A 26,802-nucleotide genomic window follows, 5' to 3' on the forward strand; every position below is an offset into this window, starting at 1 on the left:
ACAAACTCCGCGCGGGAACCGCACTCCCGGTGAGCAGCCGAGCAGGCGGCCGGCACTGAGGAGGCGCGCCGCCCGCCACAGCGTCCCTGCCTCGGCTGCCCCGGGTGCTCGGGGCGAGCAGGTCAGCGGCCCTCCTGCCGCGGGACAGCACCGCAGCCGGTGCGGCCACGGCCTGCAGCTACACAGCCCCCACCCCGCCCGGGACACCGCCAGGCGGCAGCCGGGACACACGGTCCCCACGGGCCGGCCAGGCCCTGCTGGGCACTGGGGTCCCGTCCCGCCGCCCGCTCCCCACCGGCGCCCCGCCCCCGCCCCGCCCCTACGCAGGCAGCAGGGCGAACCCGCTGCCTCGGATCCCGCCCCCCAGCCGGGATTGGTCGCTGCCTCCTTCACCCTGTTTAAGTACTGGCCGCCGCGGGTCGCGGCGGGCAGCTTGGCGTGGTGGTGCAGGTAAGCGGGGGAACGGGGGAGCTGGGCTCGGGAGGAGTGAGTGCCGGCGGCCTGGCCTGAGCCCTGTCTGGCGGCTGCGGGCCGAGCCTCAGCTAGCCTCGGCTCAAGCCCAGCGCTCTTCGCTCCTACATGGGGGAGGGCGGTAGCGGAGCCGGGCAGGGCCGAGCCGCCGCCGGCGGTCTTCCGCCCCCGGGGCGGTCGCTTGTCCCGCGGGCCGGTGGCCTCCCCTCAGGGACGGGCTTGCGGGTAGCCGCTCAGGTGGTGCCGCGACCGGGGTCGCGGGCCGCAGCCGGCGGGCCGAGGGGGAGCCGCGGTCCCCCTCGTCTCGCTCAGTGGGCTGTGGTGGCCCGGCGTGTGCCAGTGCGTGAGGGGCCGGGGCCGTCGGTGGGCGCGGGGAAGCCGGCGGGGCAACAGCTGCAGGGCAGGCACGGGCAGATGTTCGGGTCAAAGTTTTCTGGTTTGATTTCTTGTTGTGCGTCCCCCCTACCTCCCTCTTCCCCCCCCCCCCCCCCCTTCCCATTGTGACAGTGTCTCGGTATCCCGGGGTGGATGGGGGACCCTGCTGCACGGTGTTGAGGCTGGAGAACTGTCAGTGGTGGCAAGTGTGGGCTCTCGGCCCGGTGCTGCAAGCCCCCGAGAGCAGCCCTGCCGGTGGGATGGGTTCTTGCTGCGCTACCTCAGACAAAATATAAATGGGTGTGAGCAGGCTCAGTTCTAAAGTAAGCCACTTGATACTGCTTGCACTCAGTTATGAAGCGCTCATGCTGCCTGTTTGCTGGAGAACTGGTCTGAGCTAGCTGTATGCATGGCCACCCCCCAAGTTCAGTTTCAGAAGGAATATGTCTTGGGCCTGGAATCCACACACTTGTTAAGGTGCATGAGGTAAAAGCATGCGTTTTCTTCCACATGAGTAGAAATACATTAACCTGTAGGTACAGTGCACAGGATAGGTGTTGCACCTGCATGAGAGCCTTCTTCAGGGTGCTTCCTGTGTGTGCTTTGATGTCACACCTTTAGCAGGTTCACTTGAACCGCTTGGCTTAGCTGTGCTGACTGCAGTGGAACTGAGTTCTCTCAAAAAAAACCGCACTGTAGATGTGCCTGACTGGATACTGTTGGTGAATTAACACTTTCTGAAGAATATACATTGGTTACATAGCACATGTGAAGCTGTGTGGTGCACAAAGGTATAAAAAGTTATTACAACTTGATGCTGGAAAGATCCAGTTAGTATCTTGGAGATGGCATTTAGGTCCTTTTTTTATACTCTTGACCTGTTTGGATACTTCTCTTGAGTGTAGTTCTTGATTTGCACTTTTCTGTGTACACAGTTACACAATTTAGTGGAATGATTTTTGATCAAAATTCTGTGATACTGTATCTAGAAAAAATAAACTACGTCCTGTAGTGATAAAGAGTGCTGTCAGACTTACTGTTCTCTCTTAATGCACAGATCAGGGGTCCTCAAACTACGGCCCACAGGCTGGATACGCCCCCCCAGGGTCCTCAATCCGGCCCCCGGTATTTACAGACCCCCCTTCCCCCCCGTCGGGGGTTGGGGGGGGGAAACCAAGCAGCCGCAGCTGACTGCCTGCCACTGCATCCGCGCCGGCCCCTGGTTAAAAGGTGTGAGGACCCCTGGCACAGATCATGAAGAGTATATACTTTGTAGTTGTAAATTTCATTTAGGAGAAGTATGCATACATAAATCTGTGTAAGCAATATATGTAATAACAAACTTACTTGCTGCTGAGTCAGACTTGTACAGAATTGATTTCCTGCTATTAGTCACCCTTTAAAGAAAGGAAATGTCAGGAAAAAGTTGTTCAGAAAAATCATTATTTTGAAGTTGCATTAAAATACAGAATCAGGAAACTTGTGTGAAATATGTGTATTTTTTTAATGTCCTTTGCCAACTCACTGCATTGCAATGTAGTGTAAGTACTGTGGAAAAGTTCTTGACAGACCAAAACCTCATCAAAATAAGACGTACAAATTATCACCTTGTTAAGCTAGCTGTTCCCACAAAGATGTTTACTTATGCAAGCAGTTTAGCATAGCGAATGAAAAATACTGATATGGTGTATTGAGTTAATTCAGCAAATACTGTTCTGGGTTTTTGTAGCAAAAAGTTAAGCTGGTGTTGCTGTCACTTTTACATTGATGCTTGGTCTATTAGGAAGGCTTGAGTAAAACAAAGTATTACTGTGAACTACAATGGTAGAGGCCAGAATCCCATTGTACCGAGGACAATAGATTGATAAGGCAGACAGTCCCTGGCTTGTACTTTGCAGTGTAATAGTGTGTGTTTGGTGCCTGAGGTAATTAGACTTGTGGATGTAATTGAAGTTGTGAGCATAAAATTTACAGTTCAATAAAGGTTTATCCTAGTATTTCTGAATAATATTTTGAACAAACAAAGTATGTGGAGCAAATTTGTTCTAATGAATTTAATCACTGATATGTTAATGATCCCCCTGCATTCCTGTGAATAAGACTGTAAGTCTGATAAGAGTCCACTGCAGACTTATAATAATGCTTCAGCAGTCTTTTAACTATATGTTTAGTAGTGATTTGGATAGGTCTCAGAGGTCTACTTTGCATTCATTTCAACTGGCAAATGTATTTAAAAACTCCAGTTAGTATCTTGAAACAACGTTGAAGTTACAGAAATGGCTCTGAATGTGGGATAAATATAGGTAAACCCAAACCACTGGGGGAGGGGAATGGTAGCTAACAGCTAATGGTAGTTCAGAGCATTCGTCAAGAAGTGGTATTTTGGATTTCCTTAAAAGACACAGTAACCTGAGCTTGGGATGGTAGTTTCATCAGTGTTTTGGAACTTAAGCTTCTGTGGCTTTGATAGCCTGAATTTGAACAAAACACACTTCATCCTGCATATCACAGGAAAATCCTCAAGCACTTGGAGCAATGCTCTACAAGTTTAGTACAGGAGCAGCTATTTGAGTTGTTAAAGTGTAAATTATAGTAGATCTTGCAAGATACCTTGGTTGCCTTATAGGCCACACCTGGCTGGGTGCTCTTGTGGGCTATAACTTATTTACACAGGAAATGGAGGTAATTATTAAAGAGCTTTTTTGTAATGAGTGGAATACTCTGCAAGGATGACAGAATGGATGGCCATGTAAATTGCTAAATGCTTATCTGTCACAGTGGGAGGAAGTATTTAGAAACTTTGCTGCCCGTGGTGGTGTTAATAATTCTGAATAGTTTTAGCACAGCTTATCAAATTTGATTAATTTCATGTGGGATATTTTTATACTAGACCCTTATACAACATTTCAGGTAACTAAATATGGGACTATGGAAACAGAAAATTCCAGCTAGCACATGCGTCTGGGTCTTTTCATATATGTTTGCAATTGTTAAAACTTGACCTAAAAGTTCGTGGTTGTTCAGATGTCAAAATCCCCCGTGGTTTTTTATGTATTGCTGTAATATTGGCAATGTTTCTCTGTTAGGTCCTAAGCAGGGAAAAAAATCCAAGGTGATAACTGATTTGAGTACAAAATGATGCAATTAGTTGAATCTATAGAAGAGTAGAATACAGAGAAACAGTTCCGAGTGGGTTGTGGGTAAGTGCTCAGGAGCATAGTGATAATTAGTTATACTAAAATGCCCTACCTGGTCAGCTTGGTGTCAGAGGTAAAATTTCTGAAATGATTGAGAGACATTGCTGTAACCCTAATTACTTCAAAACAAAAGCAAAACTCACCTTCTGTTTTAGTGGCTCTGTAGTCAACTTTATTTAACTCTTTATCCCATGTTTTCTGAACAAGATATTTGTAGCTTGGTGACAGCTTAAAGTTGTGAGGTAAGATTTTTTTTTATCAGTTCTTAGCCAGGAATCTGTAACAATATTTTTGAGGGCTAAAAGTTTGCTCCTAGGTAAGGGATCTGTAACATCTTTCCAAGATGTTGATAAAGTGGTTGTTTTTGAAAGGAGATGACAAAAAATTAGTATTTGTAACATACACAGTAAAATAGATACCCCTCAGCCTCCCTAGGAAATCTAAGTGATATATTCCTACTGGTAGAAACATTTCCTTTGTTGTTTTCTTGTGGTGTTTCCAAGTGTCAGGGAAGTCTTCCTTGATGGCATTTAAGAGTGATCTTTTGTGAAGTACAGTAAAATCTAGGATTCTGCATGTAGTTTTAACAGCATTGATCAGGATGGAAGGATTACTTTTCAGGTCTTGTAGCCTTCACTGTAGTATAGCTCCATGTGTTGCTGTTTGCCAAAACAGAGGGAAGTATTGACTTGTGGTCCTCTTTAATCCTACACTGCCTGTCTGCTTAGCTGTATGTTGCCAATTATTAACCCTTTATTAATTTGCTCAGTTGTTTATTCCTACCTGACCATAATTTTCCTGTGCTTCTTTTTTTGAGAATGATCTCACTTTCTTCATGGGTATGTCAATCACTTCACATTGTTTCTAAATTTTAACTTTTGAAGGCCTAACTAACTTCAGGTGAGCTCTCCTGTCAGTTGGTTCAGAGGCTTTTCTTACACTTGCATGCAAGGTACAGGAATCCGTTTATGAAAGGAGGAGATTAAAGCAGTGAGTTTTTACTGTTCTTCAGGAAAAAAAATTACTTCCACCACTTTTGGTAGTGGATAAGGATCCACTACATGTTTTGGGTGAATTTTGCTTTATTAAAGACAGATATGTATTTTTGCACTGTTGTCTGTTATCTTACGTCTTTGGTCTTGTTTGCTGAATTTTATCTCTTTCATGTAAGAACTTCAAGTACCTGAACTTCCACCTTGGGATTCTCTTGTCATCTCTTATTTGCTGTTTTTATCAGGGAGAAAGAAAGCGACGGTTCTAACTTTGTAAATTATTTTGAGGTCATCTGCACTGACAAAAGTAAGTGAACCTTGTCTGCTTAAAGTATAGAAAACTTTTTGCATTTTGTTTAGTACTGGCTTCTATTAGTTGTCCTTCAGCTGTAGATGGAGGCTTCTTCCTTTAGAAAGTTTGTAATTGGAACTGAAATAAAAATGCAAAATGTCAAAGTGAAAGTCATAGGCAGAGGAAGGAGAAAGACAGACATGGAGTTTTGACACTTTTTCAGTGGATGAGTACCTCAAGTGGGAGGGAGAGGAGGCGGCAGACTCCCAGTACACCTTTTAGTAAAAACAGGGACTGGATTTCTGGATGTTTTCTGAAAGGCAGTGGGTTAAAATGGCTTTTCCATGCCCTTAGTTTAGTGCATGTATTTAAATACAACTTGATGTTTGGGAAGGAGAGGGATATGAAGGTTCAGATAATGATTAAAGCCCAAAATAGTGTTCTGTATAAACAGAATGCATTGCTACAGGGGCTACTGGCAAAGTTAGGCTTTTATGTTAAAGTTGTAATGCTAACTTTCCTTAAGGGACAGTGTGCCTTGCTCTTAGTTGGTTAGTACATGACACATACAGTCCTAATCTTGAAAAACCTTTAGTACTTCAGTCTTAATCTTCAGTCTCTCAAGTTGAGGTTTGATGTGGAATTCCTGCTGAAGCTATTCATCAGGATAAAAATTAGGAGAATAATTATAATGTTAAGCCAGAGATGGCAGTTGGTAGGATAGATTTCCATGTCCTATCTGTCAGAGTAGAGTCAAAGTCAAGGAAGTGATGCATTCAAACTATTTACAGTTTTGCATGAGAAAGTAAAGAACCAGGCTAAAATTGGAGTAAATCAGTGCAGATAAGCTGGAAATAATGCAGAGTTTGAGTATAATGTTGGATCAGCTAGATCATCAGAAGACACTGGAAAAACAGTGCTGGAATGGTTATAGATCAGTGCCCAGTCAAGAGTGGGCCCATGGCTCAGGGATGCAGGGGCTTTGGCAGCAGAGTTTGTGTAGTGTTTCCTCCTTCAAGCTGCTTGCATCTGGCTCGATTCTACTGCCTCAGCTGTGTACATGTAACTATTGGCTGTGCTTTAAAAAAAGAAGGCAGAATTAGACCCTTGAAGGGAGTTTGGTGAGGCTGAGTAAGTTCATGACACCAGTTTACAGCTTGACAGCCAACAGGTGTAACCACAGCTGAAGCTGCATCAGAGCAAGCCAGCCTAACTGTGGTTCCTTGGCTGAAGTGAACAGATGAGACATCTGTATGAGGGGATTCTGTGTACCTGTGCTGGGCGGAAGAGCCTGGATGGAAGAATAGGGACCATGCAGGATCCTGAACTCTAGGAGCATGTCTAAAGATAGAAATTAACTGTACCAAGATGGTAGTTTGTAGCAACTCATCCATTCAGACACCTTTACATGGGAGGCGTGACAGGGCTCTGCTTGTAAAAGGAGTTCTGGACTTGAAGCAGTCTTGTGTCTCTTATTCATGACTTCAGTAAATACTAATTGCCCTGGGAATATATCTAGTGCATTTCATTCCAAGTAAACATTTACATTTTCCTGTGTATACTTGAGTTTGCTATTGTTTGGATAGGGCCAGCATCTCTGGCAAAATGTCATGATTTGATAGCTGTGAATTGTATATGCTGATTATAGGAGGTCATTTATCGATATTAGGAGTATTCAGACAATGTCCAAAATACTAATCAACTTTTAGCCTGCATATTAACTAATACTTTGAAAAATGCAGAAATTGAACTATTTATATTTGTATGCCTTAATGTATTGTCATATTTCAGAACTGTATTTTTGCATTTATGGCATGAAATCAGTACAAACCTGCAAATTTGCAGGGAAATGAAGAATGGAAACTTCAGTATTGACGTGGATTGAATCTGCTATCACCCTTGTTGGTGTTCGTCCTCTGTTTTAGTATTTGAAGAGACTCAATCAGTATCGGTGTTTTGCAATGATATGGCTTTTGGGGGTCTTGTTTAAAAATGTGTGAGTGGAGGTGGATGCTAGTAGTGTTTTGTTTAACATAACAGTCACCCCTTGAAATTGCCTGAAAAGGTAATAAACATATATAATGTAGTCTAACACTGACACCATGGGTAATTGTATTCATCAGTAAGGAGAGGAAGAAAGTGCTTCAAATTTGTCTTCAGATCTCTTCTGTTGAGATAGAAAGCTTGTTTCTGAAGCAGCATTTTAGAGTTTGTAGACTAAATTGTTGATTACTAACCGTTTACATTTTAAGCACACATAACATGTTTCGTAAAACATCACCGAGTTTCGTACATTAAAATGCTACTAAATAGCTGAGAGATGGGTGTCTCTTTGGTCTTATCTGTATTTTGTCTTCCCAAAGAACAGTCTCTTACTACTCTTTGGTCTGATTTGATATTCCTTGGAGACTAGGATTTTGGCCCATGATAAAAATTGTAGGGGAAGGGTGCTCTGAAACTAAATCCCTTCCCTCCCTGTCAGCCCCGGGAACGCACAACCTTTGTCGTCTTGCCTCTTAACAGATAACTGTGCATTGCCACTGTGGTTTCCAGCCCTGCTGCTGCAGGGAGCACAGTCTGGTTCTGACGGCAGCTGCTGGCAGAGCTGAAAGCCTGTGCTGTAGCCTCCCTCTAGGGACAGGGCTGCAAGGCAGGTGGGTGGGGAGGGTGTATCTGGGTGAGGACAGCACAGGACAGAGAATGAGTGATCTGCCTTAAAAGTGTCAGTACCTAATTTTGGTACGGCATACACTCAGTGTCAGAAGACCACTTTTTATTGCTATCTTACTGTTGCTAGCATTGATTCTGGTTATATCAAAACTGATAGGATCAAGCTAGTAGTATAAGTATGAACATGTTGACACCGAGTTTGTGTGCACACTTAAGTTATGAGTTTAATTTGGAGTGACTTGACAAAAGTGTGAAGAGCCCAGCAGTGTTGTTGAAGTTCACAATTATAATTTTGATTAATATTTTAATTAGCTCTCTAAATAGTGTTAAATGCAGAATTATTTTTGTCATTACAGTGGGCAAAGTGACAATAAGCATTTCTTTTATTCACAAAGGTATTTGGATCTCTTTAGTTGCCTATGCTGTATTTGCAAAGTTAGACACACAGTGGAAAAAATACCTGATTAGTGTTTGCTGAAAGGATGCTTTGTACTACTGAGATTTCAGAGACCTAAACTGGTCAATCTGTTTGAAGGTGTAGTGAGCTGCTGTTGTAGTCACTAACAAAATAATCAGTTTCTGTAATCTGAGAGATCAAAAAAGTTTTGTTTTTTTTTAAAGTGAATTTAGTGGTAGGCCAGGCTACTTCCAGACTACTTCAGACAAAGCAAAGGAACAATACTAAGTAAAAGCATTGACATAGTGGATTCTATATCTTAAAGGAGGGTGCAAAATTACCAGGAAGGTTAATGAAAAGGCGATAATTAATACATGGAAAAGAAATACTGAAGCATATTCCAGTTTCCAGTGTACATGTAGCTGAGCTGATACTGCTTATGGAAATAAACACTACTGTATTCTCAAGTATCCTAGTGAGAAGCCTAAAGTCACTGCTAAACCAAAGAGTTTAAAGAAGGAGCTTTTAGATTAATAAATATGATGCTTTAGAAAAATGTTTAATGTTTCCTTATGGTATACTGGTTTCAGCTGGGATAGTTACATTTCTTCACAGAAGCTTGTATGGGGCTATGTTTTATATATTTTTGCTGAAAATAAGTGTTGATAACACAGGGATATTTTAGTACTAGTGCTTACTCAGAGCTAAAGCTGCCTCGGCTTTTCACACTGCCCTGTCAACAAGCAGGCAAGGGGGCACAGGAAGCTGGGAGGGGACACAGCCAGGACAGCTGACTGCAACTGACCAAAGGGGTACCCATAGCATATGATCTTGTGCTCAGCAATAAAATTGGTGGGGGGCAGTGTGTGTGTGAGCAGGAAAGGAAGTTCGCCAGGCTGCTGTTAATGTTGGAACTGTGGGCACTGGTGGGTTGCTGGTGAGTGATGTGAGTTTTTCATCATTCTTTTCTTGATTTTGTTTCTTTCCTCGTTATTCTGTTTTTTCCTCTTTAAAAAATATTAAACTGTCTTAATCTCAGCCCATGAGTTTACTCACTTCTACCCTTCTGTGTCTCTCCCCATCCCACTGAGTGGGGGGGCTGAGTTGAGTGACTCTGTAGTGCTTAGCTGCCTACAAGGGTTAGACCATGACATACGGCTTTCTGAGGTTTAGGCAAATTACAGATAGTGAAGATAAATTCTAACTGAATACTCATTGTTTTGAGTAGTAATTTGCCAGTGAATGTAGTTTACAGCTTGTGAGCATAATACAATATTTGAAGAATTTCTGTTAATCTGCCCACAGTGGCAAGAGAGGGAAATTGTGACAGTAATAAATTTTTCAAGAATTTGAAACAATATCTCTCCCTTTTTGGGATTATTCCATGCCTGCCTTCCATGAACTGAAATCGAATAATCTCTCTAGCATCCTGAGCAGTCTTGGTTACAAGATTGAAAATTCTCCATTCTAATTCAGATTTCTTCTCCTGGATGCTTTCAATATCTGCAGGAAGAGAGATGTGGAATATTGGTTAGAGACAAAGAATATTGGATAATACAGTTTAAAAGATAACATGACTATTTTTATGTGCAACTTTGAGTTGATGAGGGGTATGTCTTCATTATGTTTCAGAACTTGTTAGGTAAGGGAGAAGGTGTCAAGAATGTGACCTGGTTTTAAGTTTTGCCCATTTGACAGCCAAATGCATTCATATACTTCTGGGAGTAAATGCAATTTCTGCTTTAACACATCAGCTTAGAAAACAGTAGTTGTGTCAGTATTACATGCATTCCATTTTCAAACCTTGGATGTGAGATCCCATTCTTGCCTTGTGGAATAAAATGGTTTCCATAATTCATAGATGTAAAAAAAAAAAAGCAGCTGAGTAGGATAAAGGAGATTTCTTTTTCCTTCTGTGTCAAGTGTGGTGGCATTGAGATCAGAATATGCATACCTGTTCAAGAATGCTGGGAAAAATCTGAGAGTGGAGAAAGTTACAAGTTATTAAAAGGTTGGAAAAAAAATACTACTTTAAGATATTTGAAGCTTACTTTATATGTCTTAACAAAAAAGAAAGCAAGCTAAATGCCTCCTGCAGCAGAAAATTACCCTCTCTTTGGTACGAAAAATACTTGGGAGGGCTTCCCCCCCTGCCCCCTCTTCCCATGCCACAGTCCTTATTTTGTTTTCACTTTGTGAGAGATGTAATAGGCTTAGGAGATGGCTGTGTGTGTGAGTGAATGATGCCAAGGAAATAAAATCGGACATAACAGGGTGAAGAGAAGATCAGGTAAATTTGTTGGAATAATTAACTGAAAATGTTCTTGTGAGGTTTCTAGGGTTATGTGAAGTATTTTTTTTTTTAGTAGAAGTTACAAAGCTCACTTGCCTTCTCCTTAAACTACAAAAATTGCTAGGTATGTAAAGGAAGCTCTTTACTATTTCAGCTCTTGGACAAAAGGAAAGGTTTTGTCAGGACTGCGTTAGTTAAACTGATTTCTTTAATCTATATGATTTTTTTATTGTTGCTTCTATGGGTTGGACTGTGCTCCAGCAAACTGATGCTGTGTAGATCACAGCAGTTCTGGGAGTCACGAGTAAGACCAGTGTGCCTGCTCCTGTGGCAGAAAATGTAGCCCTGTTCCGGAGTTGGGTGTATGCCACAACTGGTATCTTGCATCTGCGTGAACCGTGGCGATTTAAGTAGTGTAGATCTAGATCATGTAGTCCTTGATCCCAGGAAGCTGCTTCTCTTGTTTGTGTGCAGGATGTGAGGGAGTCAAGAGGATAGAGTACAACAAAAAGTAAGGGAGAGGAGAGGAAAGGGAGGTGTTTGGGTTTCAGTGGGCCGGGACTGGGATCCTGTTAGAGGACTTGGCATATAACTGAGCAGGAAACTCCTGTGGTTCCAAATCTGGCTTCGTAAATTAGAATGGTTTGAGGATTATATATAGGATTGTGGTCAGGGGGATGGATCATTTCTGAACACTCAAGTTACAGTACTTGGTTGTCAACACATGTATGCATGTGTCTATAGTTAACCTTGAACTTGGTGCTACTTCTGGGAGAATGGTGGGTTCTTTTGTGGGAAAGGACAAGTTGGTTATGCAAGTCAGATGGTTTGGGTCTAGATTCTGAGGCTTTATACGTTACAGCTTTTAGTTTGCTGGCTCTATGAAGTGGAGTCCTTAGTGCAGTATTTGTTGAAGTAAAGAGAAAGCATGCTACTCTGCATTGGTGGTTAAGGCAGTACATGGGAAAGGCTGGACCTACCTGTTTGTGCATTGTGTGTTTTAGGAGACACTCTCTCCTGTTTTTGTTTTTTAAATCCAGCTCTTGTAATCTAAAATGCTTTTCTGCTTTACGACAGCTGCTAATGAGCCTTTGAGGAATTCAGGTAACTGTGTAGTACCCTTTGGAAAGGATGGAGGTGTGTGTGTGTATAAACATCTTTAGCCTGAGAAGTGAGTAACTATCCAGTTTCCCGTACCTTGGTTATTTAGTCACTGGTGTTTTGCATCTGTAGGACTGATCAGTTTTGTAGAACTGGTGTCCTGTCAGGAGATACTGAGTGTGTATTGCTCCATCTTCTATTCAGCTCAGTTTAATACATCTTACATCACCTTACATGGTAAAAGAAAGAAGTCAGCTCTTCAGGGTGAGAAAGAGGACAAGCGAGGAAGACATCTATCTTCATCCCTGATGACCACCAAAGGGACCCTCAACATTAAGCATGCAGACACAAGGAAAGGAACACCTATGTCAAGAACTAATCTGAACAGCCATGCCATTTCCCGGTATAACAATGAATATGTATTAGCACAATGAGCATAAAAGGGAACATGTTGTTGTATAGGGTGTGCGTGTTGGTGGAGCGCAGACTCCCTGTGCACCCAGTGCTGTTTACTTGCCTTTTACCATTTATAATAAATACTGCTAAATTCAGATTGAGTTGTATCCTCATTTGTAACAGTCTGAAAGCAAAAGTGATTATTTTTCTTTTATTGGAACTTGCATTTTCTTCTGAGGCCCTGAATCTTACACCATCATTATACTACTCATGTCTGTCTGGTTTTGGTCTGTGGAGAAGATATGGCAGACAGTATTTGGGGGTTTTTCCCCCCAGAAATTTGTAGTGCAGATTGCTAGGGAAATGTTTCCAGAATTGCTATGTTGGCAATTGTAGACCCATTTCTTTTAGAATGTTATGTGGCTGAACATCTTAAGACTAGCTTCTACTGGAAGCTGTAGCTTACAATAGACAGCTTTCTTCTATTTGTTTCTTATATTAAAGCTCTTAAGGGATCATGTGTTTTTTTCTAAGAGTGCAGCCCCAAGAAAAAGATTTCATCATTTCCCCTTGGATTTTATTTTTTATGTTGGGTAGGCAGCAACAGTTAGTTTCCTGTATGTCAGTCCTAGCAAAATGACAGCTTCAACGGTGATGCCAGTTAAAAACACAAAAAACAAAACAAAGGAAAACCCCACCTCCTTGGACTCTGATAGTTGGTACATATGTGCAGTTATGTCTCTTAGGCAGTCCACATACTGCAACTACCAGCCTTACTAGTGGCTGTTCTACTTGAAGATGCATAAAATAACTGCTAACAAATGGAGTCTTTGCATATAGTTATCCTCTTACTAAGGATAGTGAAAAATGTTTCACAGCCAGGAAAGAAAAAAAAGCTTTCTTATTTTTCTGAAGTTCAGGAAACTGTATTAATGGTTGCAAACTTTATTTTTTTGGACTTCATCTCCTTTTCAGTTTGAGTTTCAAGAATAATAAAGCTACTTAATTCCATATCTAGTAAATATCAGGAGAGACTCAAAAGGACACAAAAAAAGGCACTGAACATCTGAAATGCTGAAATTCTAGTTGCATTTGTATAAACAGCCATTGGATGTGAAACCTTGTACTACTTATCCCATGTTTTCTTGGTAAAAGCATTAAGATCCATTAATATGGAATACTGCTGTAATAGTACGAGCCATATGTGGGCAATTGCTCTGCATGGCTGTACCTGTCTGGGACTTGAGACTTTTGTTTTAAGAGATATGATTTGGCTAATTGTACTTTTGCCTTTGCAGAGATCAGCTGAGTAGGAGAGGCTGAACTGTGCTGCATTACCTGAAGGCTTTTCCACTACAGTGCTTGCAAATGTTTTTTTTGCAAGCTGACATATGTGTTGTCAGAGCTATGTGCAGAAGTGAATCGCATTCAAAAAAGTCATATGACATCTGGACTATTTTTAATTTTTTTGTAAATCCCTGTTATTGATTACAAAACCTTCAAGATGGGGGCAAGACGACTGCTTGTCTTAGTGTAGATGAAATTTGTTACATGCTTTTATAACACGAGTGTCCAGAGCTCTTCACCGTCTTAATAATTGTACTGCTAGTGCAGCTCAAGACTTTTAAGAATTGGGAGATTCCTTGCGAGAGCAATCATATCAAAGAGTTGGGGAAGAGGGTATTCATAAGGACATTGTTGTCTAATGAATCTCTATCTTTTTCTTTCCTTCGTAATCTCATGTAGCAGTGTTAAGAAGATAACAGAATAGTCTGCCACAAACTCAAGAATGTACCGCACCACTACAGATAGTAATATGGAAGAAGATATGTCTACATCCACTTTAGATGATCACAAAGGTAAGAAAGTCTGCGAACAATTAGAATTGGAAGATGTTCAGAGAAAATTATTTATGTATGTGCATATCTTTGTGTATTTACCATTACAATGCAAACTGGGTTGCTTGGGAGTAGAGGAGGAGGGCATAGAGAAATGTGAAGGGAAGAGAATAGACAAATATCATGTGTAAAGTACATTTCATATGGCTTTACAGAATGAAACTTAACATGAAGGCAAATTAGTCTATTTTAGGCTGTTTAATTTCATCTGAAGAAGGGCATTCCTGAATGAGTTAATGTTTTCTAACTATCTAAATAATTTTGTCTTCAAATTACAAATCATGTTTGGAAGAGAATACCTATTCAAACCTTCTGTTTGGAACTTGGCTATAAAATACTTGATGTACCATGGACCAGTTTGCTGTCTCTGTCAGTGGGAATTAATTTAAGCCTACAAAATATTCTTAAAGGTTCTTTTTTTATTTGTGTATACCAGTCAGACCACTTCCTTTTCTTGTTCAATGAATATTGAATGTTAATATTTCCCAAAATGTCTCTTGTGAGTTCAACACCTGAACAATAATTTCATAAAGAAATAAAAACCTGCTGGCTGGATTAGAACATATTCCCATCTTCTTAACTGTATGAGGTTTTCTGATAAAAAGTGTCACATAGCCTCAGATCTTCCAAAGTGCTGAGTCCTGCACCTGGGTCACAACAAGCCCATGCAACACTACAGGCTTGGGGAAGACGGGCTAGAAAGCTGCCCTGGAGAAAAGGACCTAGGGGTGTTTTTGACAGCTGGCCAAATACGAGCCAGCAGTGTGCCCAGGGCACCAAAAAGGCCAGCAGCACCCTGGCCTGTATCAGACACAGTGTGGCCAGCAGGACCAGGGCAGTGACCGTCCCCCTGCACTGGGCACTGGTGAGGCCGCCCCTCGAACCCTGTGTTCAGGTCTGGGCCCCTCACTGCAAGGGGGACATTGAGGGGCTGGAGCGTGTCCAGAGGCGGGCAGCGGGGCTGGGGAAGGGGCTGGGGCACAGGTCTGATGAGGAGCGGCTGAGGGGACTGGGGGTGTTTAGTCTGGAGAAGGGAAGCTCAGGGAGCTTCTTAGCACCCTCTACAACTACCTGAAAGGAAGTAGTAGACAGGTGGGAGTTGGTCTCTTCTTCCAGGTAACAAGTGATAGGACAGGAGGAAACAACCTCAAATTGCACTAGGGGAAATTAGATATTAAGAAACATTTCTTCACTGGGTGAAGAGTGGTCAAGCATTGGAATGAGCTGCACAAGGAAGTGGTTGTGCCGCCATCCCTGGAGGTGTTTAAAAGATGTATAGATGTGGCTTTTAGGGATATTGTTTAGTGGTGGGCTTGGCCATGTTAGATTAACAATTGGACTCGATGATCTTAAAGGTGTTTTCCAACCTAAATGACTCTATGATTTCTATAAAGTAACATTTTTCTTATCTTTCCTTTATAAGCTATTTTGTATCTGCTTTCTCCTAATTTTCTCCTTTTATAATAGCATAGAGCTAATGTAACTTTGTCATATGTCATTCGTCTTGAAGACAGCTGTGTGTTGTAGATCATATCGAGGTAATTTTATTTTTTTTGTTACTTGAACATTTTCAGTTTTATATGCTTTATATACTTTACGTACTTATATCTAGTTAGCTTGTTTCCTGTAAGGCAGTGTTGACACTTGTAGAGATCTTCCTACTGTCTAATGCTACCAACTTTCTTGTTTCACTTACTCAGAAATAAACATGCTGTTATTTTATGGTTCATAATACACTCTAAATGGCCTATTTCTTATCTCCTTGTTCTTAATGCAGTTGCTTTGTATATAAATTCTGAGTGACTTATTTTTCTGTAGTAAGTCTAATAAAAAAATGCCATGCTTTATATACTTGGTCTTTTTCTGTATTACAGACTTTCAAATCTAGCTTTGAGAAATGTTTTGGATTGATTTAAGTAGGTTACTTTTTTCCACATTTGATACTTATTTTTTTTGGTGAGGCAGTACTACCTAAAATATACTACATGTTTCCTTACTAACTGGCTTGATATCTTGGATATATCTAAGCAACTGTGGAAGATGTGTAGAAGACTATATCCTTGGAAATAATAGAAATATGACTGGACATGGTCCTTGGTAACCTACTATAGGCGATTCTGAGCAAGAGCAGCAGACTGGATGATCTCCAGAGGGGCCTGCCTTCCAGTGTCAGCTGTTCAATTTTGTGAGGGAACTTGAAGACTTTAATTAGATAAAATGTAATGTTACAGTATTGCTTCCTGCAAGCCACACCTCTAGCGCTGAGAGGCACAGCTTTTAATTCAGTGGCATGAATTCAACAACCTAGGCAAGCTCTAGCTCTTTAGATGAGATACTTTTTTCTTTTTTTTCACTTTTAATCCTGCAACACTAGTTTTGCATGGTTCCTTACCTCTAGTTGCTTTTAAAATAACATGCCAGGGAATCACTTCAGTTAACCATAGTGTCTTTTTGGTCTTGTGGTTTAAGTTACCAAATGTCTAAATACAGACTCAAAAACTTCAGATATTCTCATCAAGCTATGCACGCCTTTGTATGTTCAAAAATAGTTTGGACTATTGCCTTGATTAGGAGTTTAAAAATTACTTGAACTAAACATTAATTTTGTAGTAGCAGCACTATACATGTGTTTACCTAACTTCTGCTGCTGGGTTTGACATTTATTGTCCCTTTATGCAAGAGGTATTGAAATGTAATATAACCAAACAATTTGCAATGATGGTAACTCCTAACTTTAATTCCACATTCATCTCTACTATTTTCTTATGAGGAATTGCACTCACAGCTTCATATACAAAATATAGTGCTATTACTATGGAATTTATAGTAGCAATAGGTGGCTTACAGAGACACAATTTAGCCTGCTAATGAATGGATAGTCCGATTTTTAACTTATGGAAAGAAGTGTTGTAGCTTTTTAACTTTCCAAGAGTTGGTTTGGTTTTTTTTTTCAGATTTCCTGTTCTCATCTTAAAATTTCCTTTTTTGTAAACAATGTAAAAATGCTGCTTATAAACATGTTCCTTTTAAAACTTGGGGTTTTTTTGCTGTCACAGGCCGAGATGAAATTGTATCACTTAAGTCTGTTTTTTATATGCCTAGCTTATATAAATGAGAAGGTAAATATTTTAGTGAAAAATGACTGCATCTGGGTTAAATGTTTCTCTAATCAAATTGCACTGGAGTCCTAGTGGACTATCTTTTCTTTTTCATAAGCAGCTGTTCTAGACAAGAATATTTCAATTTTTTATTATTTCAATGTATTGTTTTTTACATCTTTCTCTGTAGGTTGCAGTCCATTGGATCAGGTTTCTTCTGGTTTATTAAATGAGTCTTTACCCCAAAATACTGGAAACCAAGAACCCAGTTCCCAAAACACATCAAGCCAAAATTCTGAAGTGAACACACCATCTTCTCCATTCTCTGGTCTGGAAGGCATCCAAATCTCAAACCTTACAGGTCCTTTTGAGAATTCTGTTGACCTTGGAAATTATGCATCTGGAGAGTGCAATAATTTGAATGGTCAGAATGGAATTGCTTTGGTAAATAATGGCTCCTCTCAGCCAGATAGCAATGATGGAGAGGAAGATGATGATGAAGACAGAGATTTGGCAAGTGAAATGGCAAGTTTATTTCAGCAAACCCTAGATAGAATACTTTCTAAGTTAGTAGAGGAGACTATGATTTTTTCTGAGTTAAAGTCCAGTTTATTCACTCTCTGCCACGGTGTTCCTGGAGGAAGTTATGAAGAAATAGAACCAATACCTTTAATGAGAGATTCTGGCACAGATCCAGGCCTGGCATGTCTAGACAACAAGACATCTAAATCTTCTGCTGATCATCAAGCTATACAGAATATATCAAGTAAACCAAGTGGTCCCAGTCACGAAACACAGGAGGTGCAGCAAATTGTGGAGGTATTAAACTATTTTTGGTGATATTATATCAGTGATGTTGTGGCATAAGTTTTTATTACTGAATCCTTTTTCAGCATAATCTGAAAAGTGGGAGAATCAGGAGAAGTGCATTCATGTTTTAGCTTGAACTTTCAGGTCTGCAAGTTTGAAAATAAATGTTGGAAGTTTTTAAAGTGATGTAGTCATTTAAAGTAAGTCATTGATCAGTGCTACTCCTTTTAGAACGTGTTTATTTCTTAAAGGAAAAAAGTAATTCTACCATCGTAAGCATACACCATTTAAATTATTTTAAAGAATGTTGCCAGATTCCCTACATAGCTATTCATACATAGCTTTCTTTTGCTATGGGTGAATTGGTACACCTTGTTTTTTGTTTTGGTTTTTTTTTTTTTTTTTGCAAGAGTACAATTGGGTATCTGATTTTTTTTTTTTATTCCTCAGTAGAAGACTTTTCTGTGTTTGCCAGGTCTGGATTCTGTGTTTTTAAAATAATAATAAAAAAAAAAAAAAACAAATCACACAAGCAGAACAAGATAAAAGCTTGTTCTGATTACTTTCTGTCGCTAACTTTGGATAAACCAGAGTACTTGTTATCAAGAACTAGCAAGGTTATGATCTTTGTCTCTTCTGGTTTACATGATGTAAGTCACTGTCATAGTGAATATGGAGCTAGCTGAAATTCAGTTTGATCCAATGTGACAATTCTTGCACTGCCAGAAGTTTCCCCTGCAGGGTATTTGTCAAAATAAGAGTTAAATGATGGGTAGACATATCATATAGTGTTACAACAATTAAAGTGAATGTTTTGTGTGTGACAACTTTAGGGGCAGCAAGGGACAGTTAGACTACTAGCTCTTAGAGGTGAACAGAGCAGATACTATGTCATAGTCTGCTTGCAGACAAAATACCAAGGACTGTTTAAAATGCTTTCTAAAGCTGATAGTTGGTGGGACAATAATAGATACTTTTCTCATATGTGCAGAATTAATGATTGCATGAATAAACTTCATGGGGGGGTTTCCAAGGGGGTGGAAGCATTGTTCCCAGAAGTTGCCAGTCATTCCGTTTCCACATAACTTGCATCCCCCAAGGTATATGGGAGGTCGATATTACTTAAGATAGAGTACCATAGGGCCTTCTCCAGCTGTGTAGCATCTTGTTAGCATTACTCATCTGGAGACACTTCAGACCTGCCTATTCATGTGTAGGAAGTCTGTTGATATCCTTACTATGAAAGCAGTATTTTGTAGTTGTATAGAGAAAATGTCTTGTCTCTTTCATAGCTGCTGGTTCTCACTTCATCAAAAACCAGAACTACAGAAGCAGTTGACCTCGTCCTTTGACCAAAGCAAGAGGAACTGTTTAGAGAGGCAAAATTAATCCGTTTTTTTTTCTTTAATCTATATGTTAACACTTGAAGAGGAGACTGAGGTTGTTAGAGCTGAGTGTTTCTTTCTTATTACTGTGTAACAACACTTCCTTAGTTACTCTGTCGGGAGAAGTATGTGCAGTCTTCACAGGCTGACCTGTAAAAGCAATCCTATGGCTATAAGTGTGGCTGACTGAGAAGATGCTGTAATTCTGTTGGTGTCATCAGGAACTGGACTGTCATTGAACAGACTTGGCAAGCAGATATGAGTGCAAAGGTCAAAGGTAGTTATTCTCAAGAACTGTGGTACAGGTTGCTGTGGATCTTGGGCAAGAAGAAAGCATTTGTGCTTTAATTTTAGCACTTACATGTCTGAAACTTTACAGTGAGCACAGAAGTCTGGCATTATTGGAATTAGTCAGCAAAAAATGGTAACTGAGTAGTAAAAGGAACAACTATATTGACTGTAACGAAATGAACAATATGGGTTTTAAGTAAGAATTCTGACTATTTCCTCCACATATCAAGCAGAATATATAGAGTGCCTTTCTTTCCAGTGTGAAGATAGGTACTAAAATTTCTTCAGAAAATAAGAGCAAGGCTTACACAGTACTGTTCAATATTTCTCCGAGGCAATATTGCAAGTACTTTTGGAAGCTGAGAGAAAGTAAGCAGAAAAAGGCTCTATAATGTCTGTCTATTCAGAGTTAATTTTGTTTGCTGAGATCCTGTATAATGACCACATCAAGATGTAGACAGGATTAGGATATAATGTTTTCTGCTTTCTAGAAAACAGGACTTGCAGATGGCTAGTCCAGTGTAACCCAGTCAAGGACATGGTCACATTATATTTTATTAAGAGATTAAGATAGATTAGGGACTTGTGTTCTTGGAAGGACATTCAGAACAGCTTTTAAACACAACTTGCCTCATTGTCAGCCAACTGTAGATAAAGATGTCGAAATGTGTTCCACAGATTTGAAATAGTAAAATCTTTCACTGAAATATTAAGTATGTCATAGTATTACAAAGCCTTTTCCTTGCCTCTGGTACTATCATCACAGTGCTTACTTAGATACCCACACTGGAAAAGTTACTTCAGTTTGACTTTTGCATCACTAAAGTATTTTTTTTTAAAAATATTTTTTTTCCCGAAAATGCTGTACACTGCATTTTGGGTAAGATATTGCTGAAAATGTCTTTGCTTTCTGCTGTGAAATGCAATTTCTGATTTTTCAATTTATAATGTGTATAGGAAATGTTTGTAATATATGACTATTTTTGTTCTGTAGTTTTATTGCAACTGTATGTATGTATCAACTAGGGAGTTAGAGGTCACTGAGAGGTACCTTAGGTCAAGGTGATCAGGTTTGAGAGCTCTTTGAGGGAGGTGAGAACTGAAACTAGTTGTAGTCTTCATGATTGGTATCTTATGCTCCTCATCCCTCTCCCCAAGAGTAAAGGGAGTGATTTCATCAGTTCTTGACATAGTTGATCTTTTGGGGATCAGGGTTTGTTCTGGTTCTGCTAGGCATTTTGCTGCATGATGATTAGTTTCACCAGAAAACTTTCTGCTTGTTCTACAACTTCAGCTCTCACCTTCCCTCTTACTGCTTGCATGTGTTTTCATTCTGTTTGAATAACTATATCCCCGGCTGGTTTGCCACTTGGCAGTTAAATACTACACATGTATTTATATTTGTCTTTCTAACAGGCTACTTGTTGCCAGTTTTGCTATTTTAGTGTTATTTAGATCTGGCTTTAGAGCACACAGCTATTACTTAAATCTTGCTTAGTCTGGTTCTACCTTATGGGCGCAACGTGCCTGTGTTTTTGCTTCAAGTTTAAAAAGCAACCCATCTGCTTTCTGCACTAAGTATTTTTACACCAGGTGTTTTGTAATGGAGAAGTCTGCGTTTTGACTAGCTTTAGGTGTTATTCTGATTCGATGAACAGGTTGGATTGAGTTTAATTATAGCATCATTAATAACCTATCTAATGACTGTGACTTCCTCCAACTTGTTACTGATTTACTTAATGCACCTCCCTTAACTTTCCCCAAATTCTCTTATCTAAAATAGGACATTCATTAATCAGGTCTTTTTCACCTATAAAAACAATTAATTTTGAGAGTCTATTATAGCTCAAATCTTTCCAAAACTTCTCTATCCAGCAAACAAATTTACTGTAGCTGTGAAACACTTGAAAGGGATGTGACATGGTAATGCATTGAAAATTCAAGTGTATTTTAATTGGGGAGGGGAGGAGGAAATCCATCATAATTGTCCCATTTGGATGGGAAAAGTAGTGAATATATCTTATATAGAACACACCTATTTTTAATAAGACTCTGCAATCCTAAAATGTAATAACCTATGAGTGACTTTTTTTACTTCCATTTCTTTTAAGGAAAGTACTTAGCCAGGAGTGTTTGGTTTATAGCATTAGCAGTATAGTGACTTCATGTGTGAACATTTCCTGTGCTGATTCACTGATGTAAGGAGGTCAAACCCTCTAGGCTATAGCACTCTTTTTAGTAGTGTCCAGCATTTGGCTTATGGTACATGGAGTGGTAAACAGTTGCATAAGTAATAAGAGGAAGGAAATAAAGGTATCTGACAAAAGTTGTAAAATGGACACTACTTTGCTCTGCTTTCATTTTGAGGATGTGGTTTTAAGCATCAGATTCATTGTGAGGCTTTGTTGGTGATGCTTTTTTGTGTAGCTTTCAAAAGCAAACAATACAATGCTTTTGAAAACTGCTTTCTGTTTCACTACTCATACTAGATATAGACAGAGGTTAGACACATGTAGTACTAATCCTTCTGTCTGGAGTCTTATCTAATTTTTCCAGCTGTGGTAGTTAATCTCAGTAAGCATAGTATTTTTTCCTACAAATTAATCTCAGATCGCTGCAGCTGTAGCAAAATACAAATGTAAGTTCTAAAATCACCTTTAAGGTGGTATTGTCTGCTGTAGCAGAATTGAATGTTTTTAAGCTGTTTAAATTGGAAGAGTGTACCTATGTTGTAGATGGACTTGCATACTGCACTAGGGATAACTGTCCCAGGACTTCCTGTAAATTACCAGATTTCTAAATACGAGCCTGCGTGGCAGTAGGAGCTGTAAATATGCCTGATAGTTCACGCTGATCTCTCTGTAATGAACACTTGACTGTAGGTGCAAACCTGCTAGTTTAGATCTATGGTGGGATGGTTGCCTGAGCTACCTTACCACTGTGATAAAACTCGGGGCATGTTTTCAGGCTGTAGCTCTAGTAACTTTCTCTGAAGTTCAAGAGGAGAGCCTGTTGAAGATGTTTGTGTATAATCCAATGTTTCTCTAGTATATTTTTGGTATTTTTAGTTAAGTGTGCCCCAAACATTACAAAAATGTCAGGTTATCTTAAACTTCTTACCAAGGGAGATTGATGGCTGTTAGAATGAATAATTGCCATGCTGATTAGCAAGCAGTTGTACTTCTACGGAATGAACTAGTCACACCCGTTATGAACTCAGTGCCTCTTGTGTTCTTGGCTCTTCAGTTTCATTTCGTTCTGCTGTTCAAAGATGTCTATCTAGTAAATATCTTAAGGAATATAACCAATCTGAGTTCTGTGGTGTTTTTTTCTACTGGAGATCCTTTCAGTGTCTTATGGTGTTGAATGTATGATGTAAACATCAAATCTGCCTGCTGTAGCACTGGAGTCTTAAAGTTTGTATGGTGAAAAATCTAAGTTTCAAACAGGATGACTCCAGAGGACTATGTCTTAAGTGTTTCTCATCTGTATAATGACTTATGTGGATCCGGGGGTTTTGCTGAAAATTTACATTGGTATTGTAGCTGAGGTACTTAATATTTTTGTTTGTACCTGAGTAATTTAGTGGTTGAAGCCAGGAAACACATTAACGAGGCTTTTATTTCCAGAAAGTGAAATGTAATGACAGTTTTGTATTCCTAAGCTCTGTTACACTTTTTACTTGCTGCCTCTTCTGAAACTTCATAAAATAAATAAACATTCAGTAAATAATTAAGCTGTCCTGATACTTTTGAGAAGACTTAAACAAGCTGTTACTGTTTCAACCTTGTTTCATCTCATTAAAGTGGATGTACTATTAGTCTGATAGACATAACTTCCATTTATGAAAGTAATACTATTATAATTTGATTACTTTTCTTGCTTATTTGTTTTTATATGGAATGTTACATTTGTGAGTAAGAACTTGGTCTCTGCTCAACCTTTTCAGAGTCCTGTGGAAAATCTGCAGTCGTCTGAGGTTGAACTCTTTCTTCCACCAGCTGCCAAGGAAACCATAGATTGTTTGCCACATGTTGTCATCGCAAATAATGGTATGGAAGTTAGTTCTTAATTTTTTTCCATAAAATTTATAAGAACAAATAGCTTTCTATAATGCTGTAGATGAAATACTTAAACATGCTTAATCTGCAGCTGGCAATGTTGTTCTAAGAGGTTTTGAATCTTGAATGAAACTGAATATAACTTTAGTCAGTTTGGAAAACTAATTTTTACTGGAGTGTAATTCTATCTTGTAGTCATTAGTATATTAAGATACGTATTTTAATTTGAGCTCATCTTAGATGTAGAACAAGATGATAATAATAATGCTTTTTCTTGATCATGGGTACAGGTCAAGAGCAGTGTTGTGCTATCTGTTGCAAAGGATATGTGGAAGGTGAAATTGTAACGGAGCTCCCCTGTCATCATATGTTTCACAAAATTTGTATAATTCATTTCTTACAGAAGGTAAGTGCTACAGGATTGGTGGGGTGTTGTGTTTTTTTGAGTATTTGCGTTCTTCTGGGAAGAAGAGATTTAACTTCTTGAAAATGGGATGAAATATGAAGAAATAACTAGCTGTTAATTTTATGCATTATGGAACCAAATTTGAGTGCAAATGAGAAGTAATTTATACCTGTACTTGCCTAAAGGGCAACTTCTTGAATAGAGGGGGTACTTCTGTGAGGGAAAACATGGTCTGCTTTTAGTAAGAATGAAAGAGATGGTTAAGTCATAACTAGCTTTGGTATGAGAAAATCTTTCTGTACTCTTACCTTGAAGTAAAGAAAATGGGTTGTTTTCTCTGAGAAGAGCAAAGTAATCTGTTTTGTCAGAATGTCACCATTTATAGTGACAGTTGGTCACCGTAGGTTGGTGGGAGAACTACTGCAATGCTTCTAGATTAAGTTTAAAAAAACACCTTTGGTAAATCTATATTGTATTAGATATAATTTTCATAACTTGTAATTAGTTTCCTTCCAAATGTCTTCAAAAGGCTTATCATATTGAGGCTAGACTAAAAGAACTGTAATGACTCATTTGGTATTTTTTCCTTATACTTGCACTTTATGCATAGTATGAGGCTGGACTTGCTAGTTCTCAGTGAGCTTACAGTATAACACGTAATTTCCTCAAGAGGTAAAAAAGGAAGATTGAATCAGACTAGGGAAGTCAGATCAGAACACCTCTTTTTTTGTTGGGCGGTTTTTTTACCTCCATAATATTGATTACCATGTTGATATTGCTTGTATTACATGTCTTGCCTTTTTCTGTCAAAGTAAACTGCTCTTTGAAAACTACTGTTGCTGAAAATAGTTCCTGTTAGATTTGGATTGTACCTAGTTTGTTATCCTTGCCTCAGGAAAAAAATTCCCACCTGTAAAATCAATTATTTGAAGACAAACTTACAGCAGGTTCTCTGCATCTTCCATGTAACTGGTGCAAAAGCAAAACAAAAATTTCTGAGTTTGTTAGATGACTCTTAGCTCCAGGTAGCTATGCAGTCAAATTTGTCTTTGAGACAGTGCAGTTGTGAAGACATTAAATAGTTCATAAATAATAACCTTTAGATGTTTAATAGAATTTAATGCAAACTGTGCAAATGACCTGGGCTTTTTTCCTTTTTGTTTTTTTGTAGGTGGATACGTGCCCAGTTTTTCGTGTTGTGCTCGCACCTGTGCTTCCTGAAGCTGCTGCTGCTGTTCCCTCTCCATCTGATCCTAGCTCAGCATCTTCTGTTCACGGTGCCACAGGAGCTTCAAACTGAAATTAATCTTTGCCACCAAAGTAAAAATGTAGATTTCACCTGTTTAATTACAATGCAGAAATAATGATGTATAAAATATAATCTGTAAAATACTGTCTATATTTAGTTTAGAAAGGATTCAGGACTTTCTAAACTCTTTAGATTTACAATAATACTTTGAAAATTTCAGTGGAGAGGCATGTGCAGCCTTTCTTGATAGAATTTTTCTGGTAACTGTAATGTCTAAAGCTTGTATTATGATATATTTTTCCCAAAAAATAATTGTGGCACTTTGTTCAGGTTCCTGCTGCTTGTAAGTTATGCTTATCAAGTTGAAGAAATAAACTGAACTATTTGTTTCTATCAGTTATTGCCACTGAGTGATTTTGTAATTGATCTCGTATTTGTATCAAGTGTAAAGATGTTCTGTGATGCCAGCAGTTGCAGGACTTGATTTTACTGGAAACAAATTGTGTAATGGAACAATAATTCTTACCAGTCTATTCCATAATAATTTTTTCCTTATGTGAGGAATATTATTGAATTGCTGCTTTTGGTAGGGTTTTTTTTAGTAAGTACTAGCACCATTTTAAAGTTTGTGTCCTGAATAAGTATATAAACTACAGAACTTCAACACTTGAACTTCTGAGTTTCTGAGAAGTTAAAGCTGTAAGAGCTAGGCAGCTGGTCCCTTCAGTTTGCATTTAAATTCACTTCTACTAATTGGGTCTCCTGCATGTATGTATACCATCTCTCTTTTTAAGATATTTCTACTTATTGCCTTCTAATGCAGATGAAAGGTCCTTCTAACAAGGTGTCTGGAAAAGCATATGCTAGGTCATACTCAAAAGATACCAGTAGATGTGTTTATCAAAAAGTAGAAAGTAAAAAAAAAAAAATCCAAACCTTTGGATCATGTCCAAATGTTTGTGTTGATTATTTTTTCATAAATCAAAACAGATTGCTGTGCAGGTTCTGTAGTACCTGCTTTAAATATTAAGTTGTTTCGTTCATAGGGGCCTGGTTCTTGAAAAGGCCCTGCAAAGTATAATGTTTCTCTAGAAAAATTTCTCTTTGCTCAAAGAAAATATTCTAGGCATTTTCAAGTACAAACATTTAGCTGCAAAAGAATCTTATTTCCTCATCTTAGGTAAAACCTAGCATTGCACAAGAATGTGAGCCCAAATGTGGAACATTAACAAACAAGCTTATTTTTTTGTCTAATATACTATATGCACTAGTATATTGGAAGCATCTAACTTAACTACATGATATAAACTGAATTAATTTTAGTATTTTTGTAAAAACATTTATATTCCAAAGTTAAATGCTTTTTTTGCTTTAAAAGACTCAACAAAAACTTTAAATTTTTTTTTCTTCCTTTCAAATT

At 39.2% G+C, this 26,802-nt stretch overlaps 1 protein-coding gene across 3 annotated transcripts; it reads left to right on the plus strand.

Annotated features, from left to right (window-relative positions):
- Window positions 1-360: 360 nt before the first annotated feature.
- On the plus strand, window positions 361-25,778 carry PJA2 (praja ring finger ubiquitin ligase 2). Of its 3 annotated transcripts, none has more exons than XM_037374483.1 (6): window positions 361-450; window positions 13,931-14,043; window positions 17,371-17,999; window positions 23,616-23,718; window positions 24,018-24,133; window positions 25,305-25,778. In XM_037374483.1, the coding sequence occupies exons 2-6, from the start codon at window positions 13,974-13,976 to the stop codon at window positions 25,431-25,433; spliced, it is 1,047 nt and encodes a 348-aa protein (XP_037230380.1). In that variant the 5' UTR covers window positions 361-450; window positions 13,931-13,973; the 3' UTR covers window positions 25,434-25,778. The 3 variants fall into 3 exon arrangements, with proteins under 3 accessions (XP_037230380.1, XP_037230381.1, XP_037230382.1); XM_037374484.1 differs by lacking the exon at window positions 361-450 and adding an exon at window positions 5,280-5,342; XM_037374485.1 differs by lacking the exon at window positions 361-450 and adding an exon at window positions 11,993-12,191.
- Window positions 25,779-26,802: the final 1,024 nt, after the last annotated feature.

This window comes from Falco rusticolus, chromosome Z (genome assembly GCF_015220075.1).
Source record: "Falco rusticolus isolate bFalRus1 chromosome Z, bFalRus1.pri, whole genome shotgun sequence".
In the NCBI taxonomy this organism is placed as follows: domain Eukaryota; kingdom Metazoa; phylum Chordata; class Aves; order Falconiformes; family Falconidae; genus Falco; species Falco rusticolus.

Coding starts and splice junctions, on each gene's coding strand:
- PJA2 (XM_037374483.1), top strand. CDS start 13,974: ATGTACCGCACCACTACAGATAGTAATATGGAAGAAGATATGTCTACA. Junction 14,044..17,370: donor CACTTTAGATGATCACAAAG/GTAAGAAAGTCT, acceptor CTTTCTCTGTAG/GTTGCAGTCCATTGGATCAG. Junction 23,719..24,017: donor TGTTGTCATCGCAAATAATG/GTATGGAAGTTA, acceptor TCATGGGTACAG/GTCAAGAGCAGTGTTGTGCT.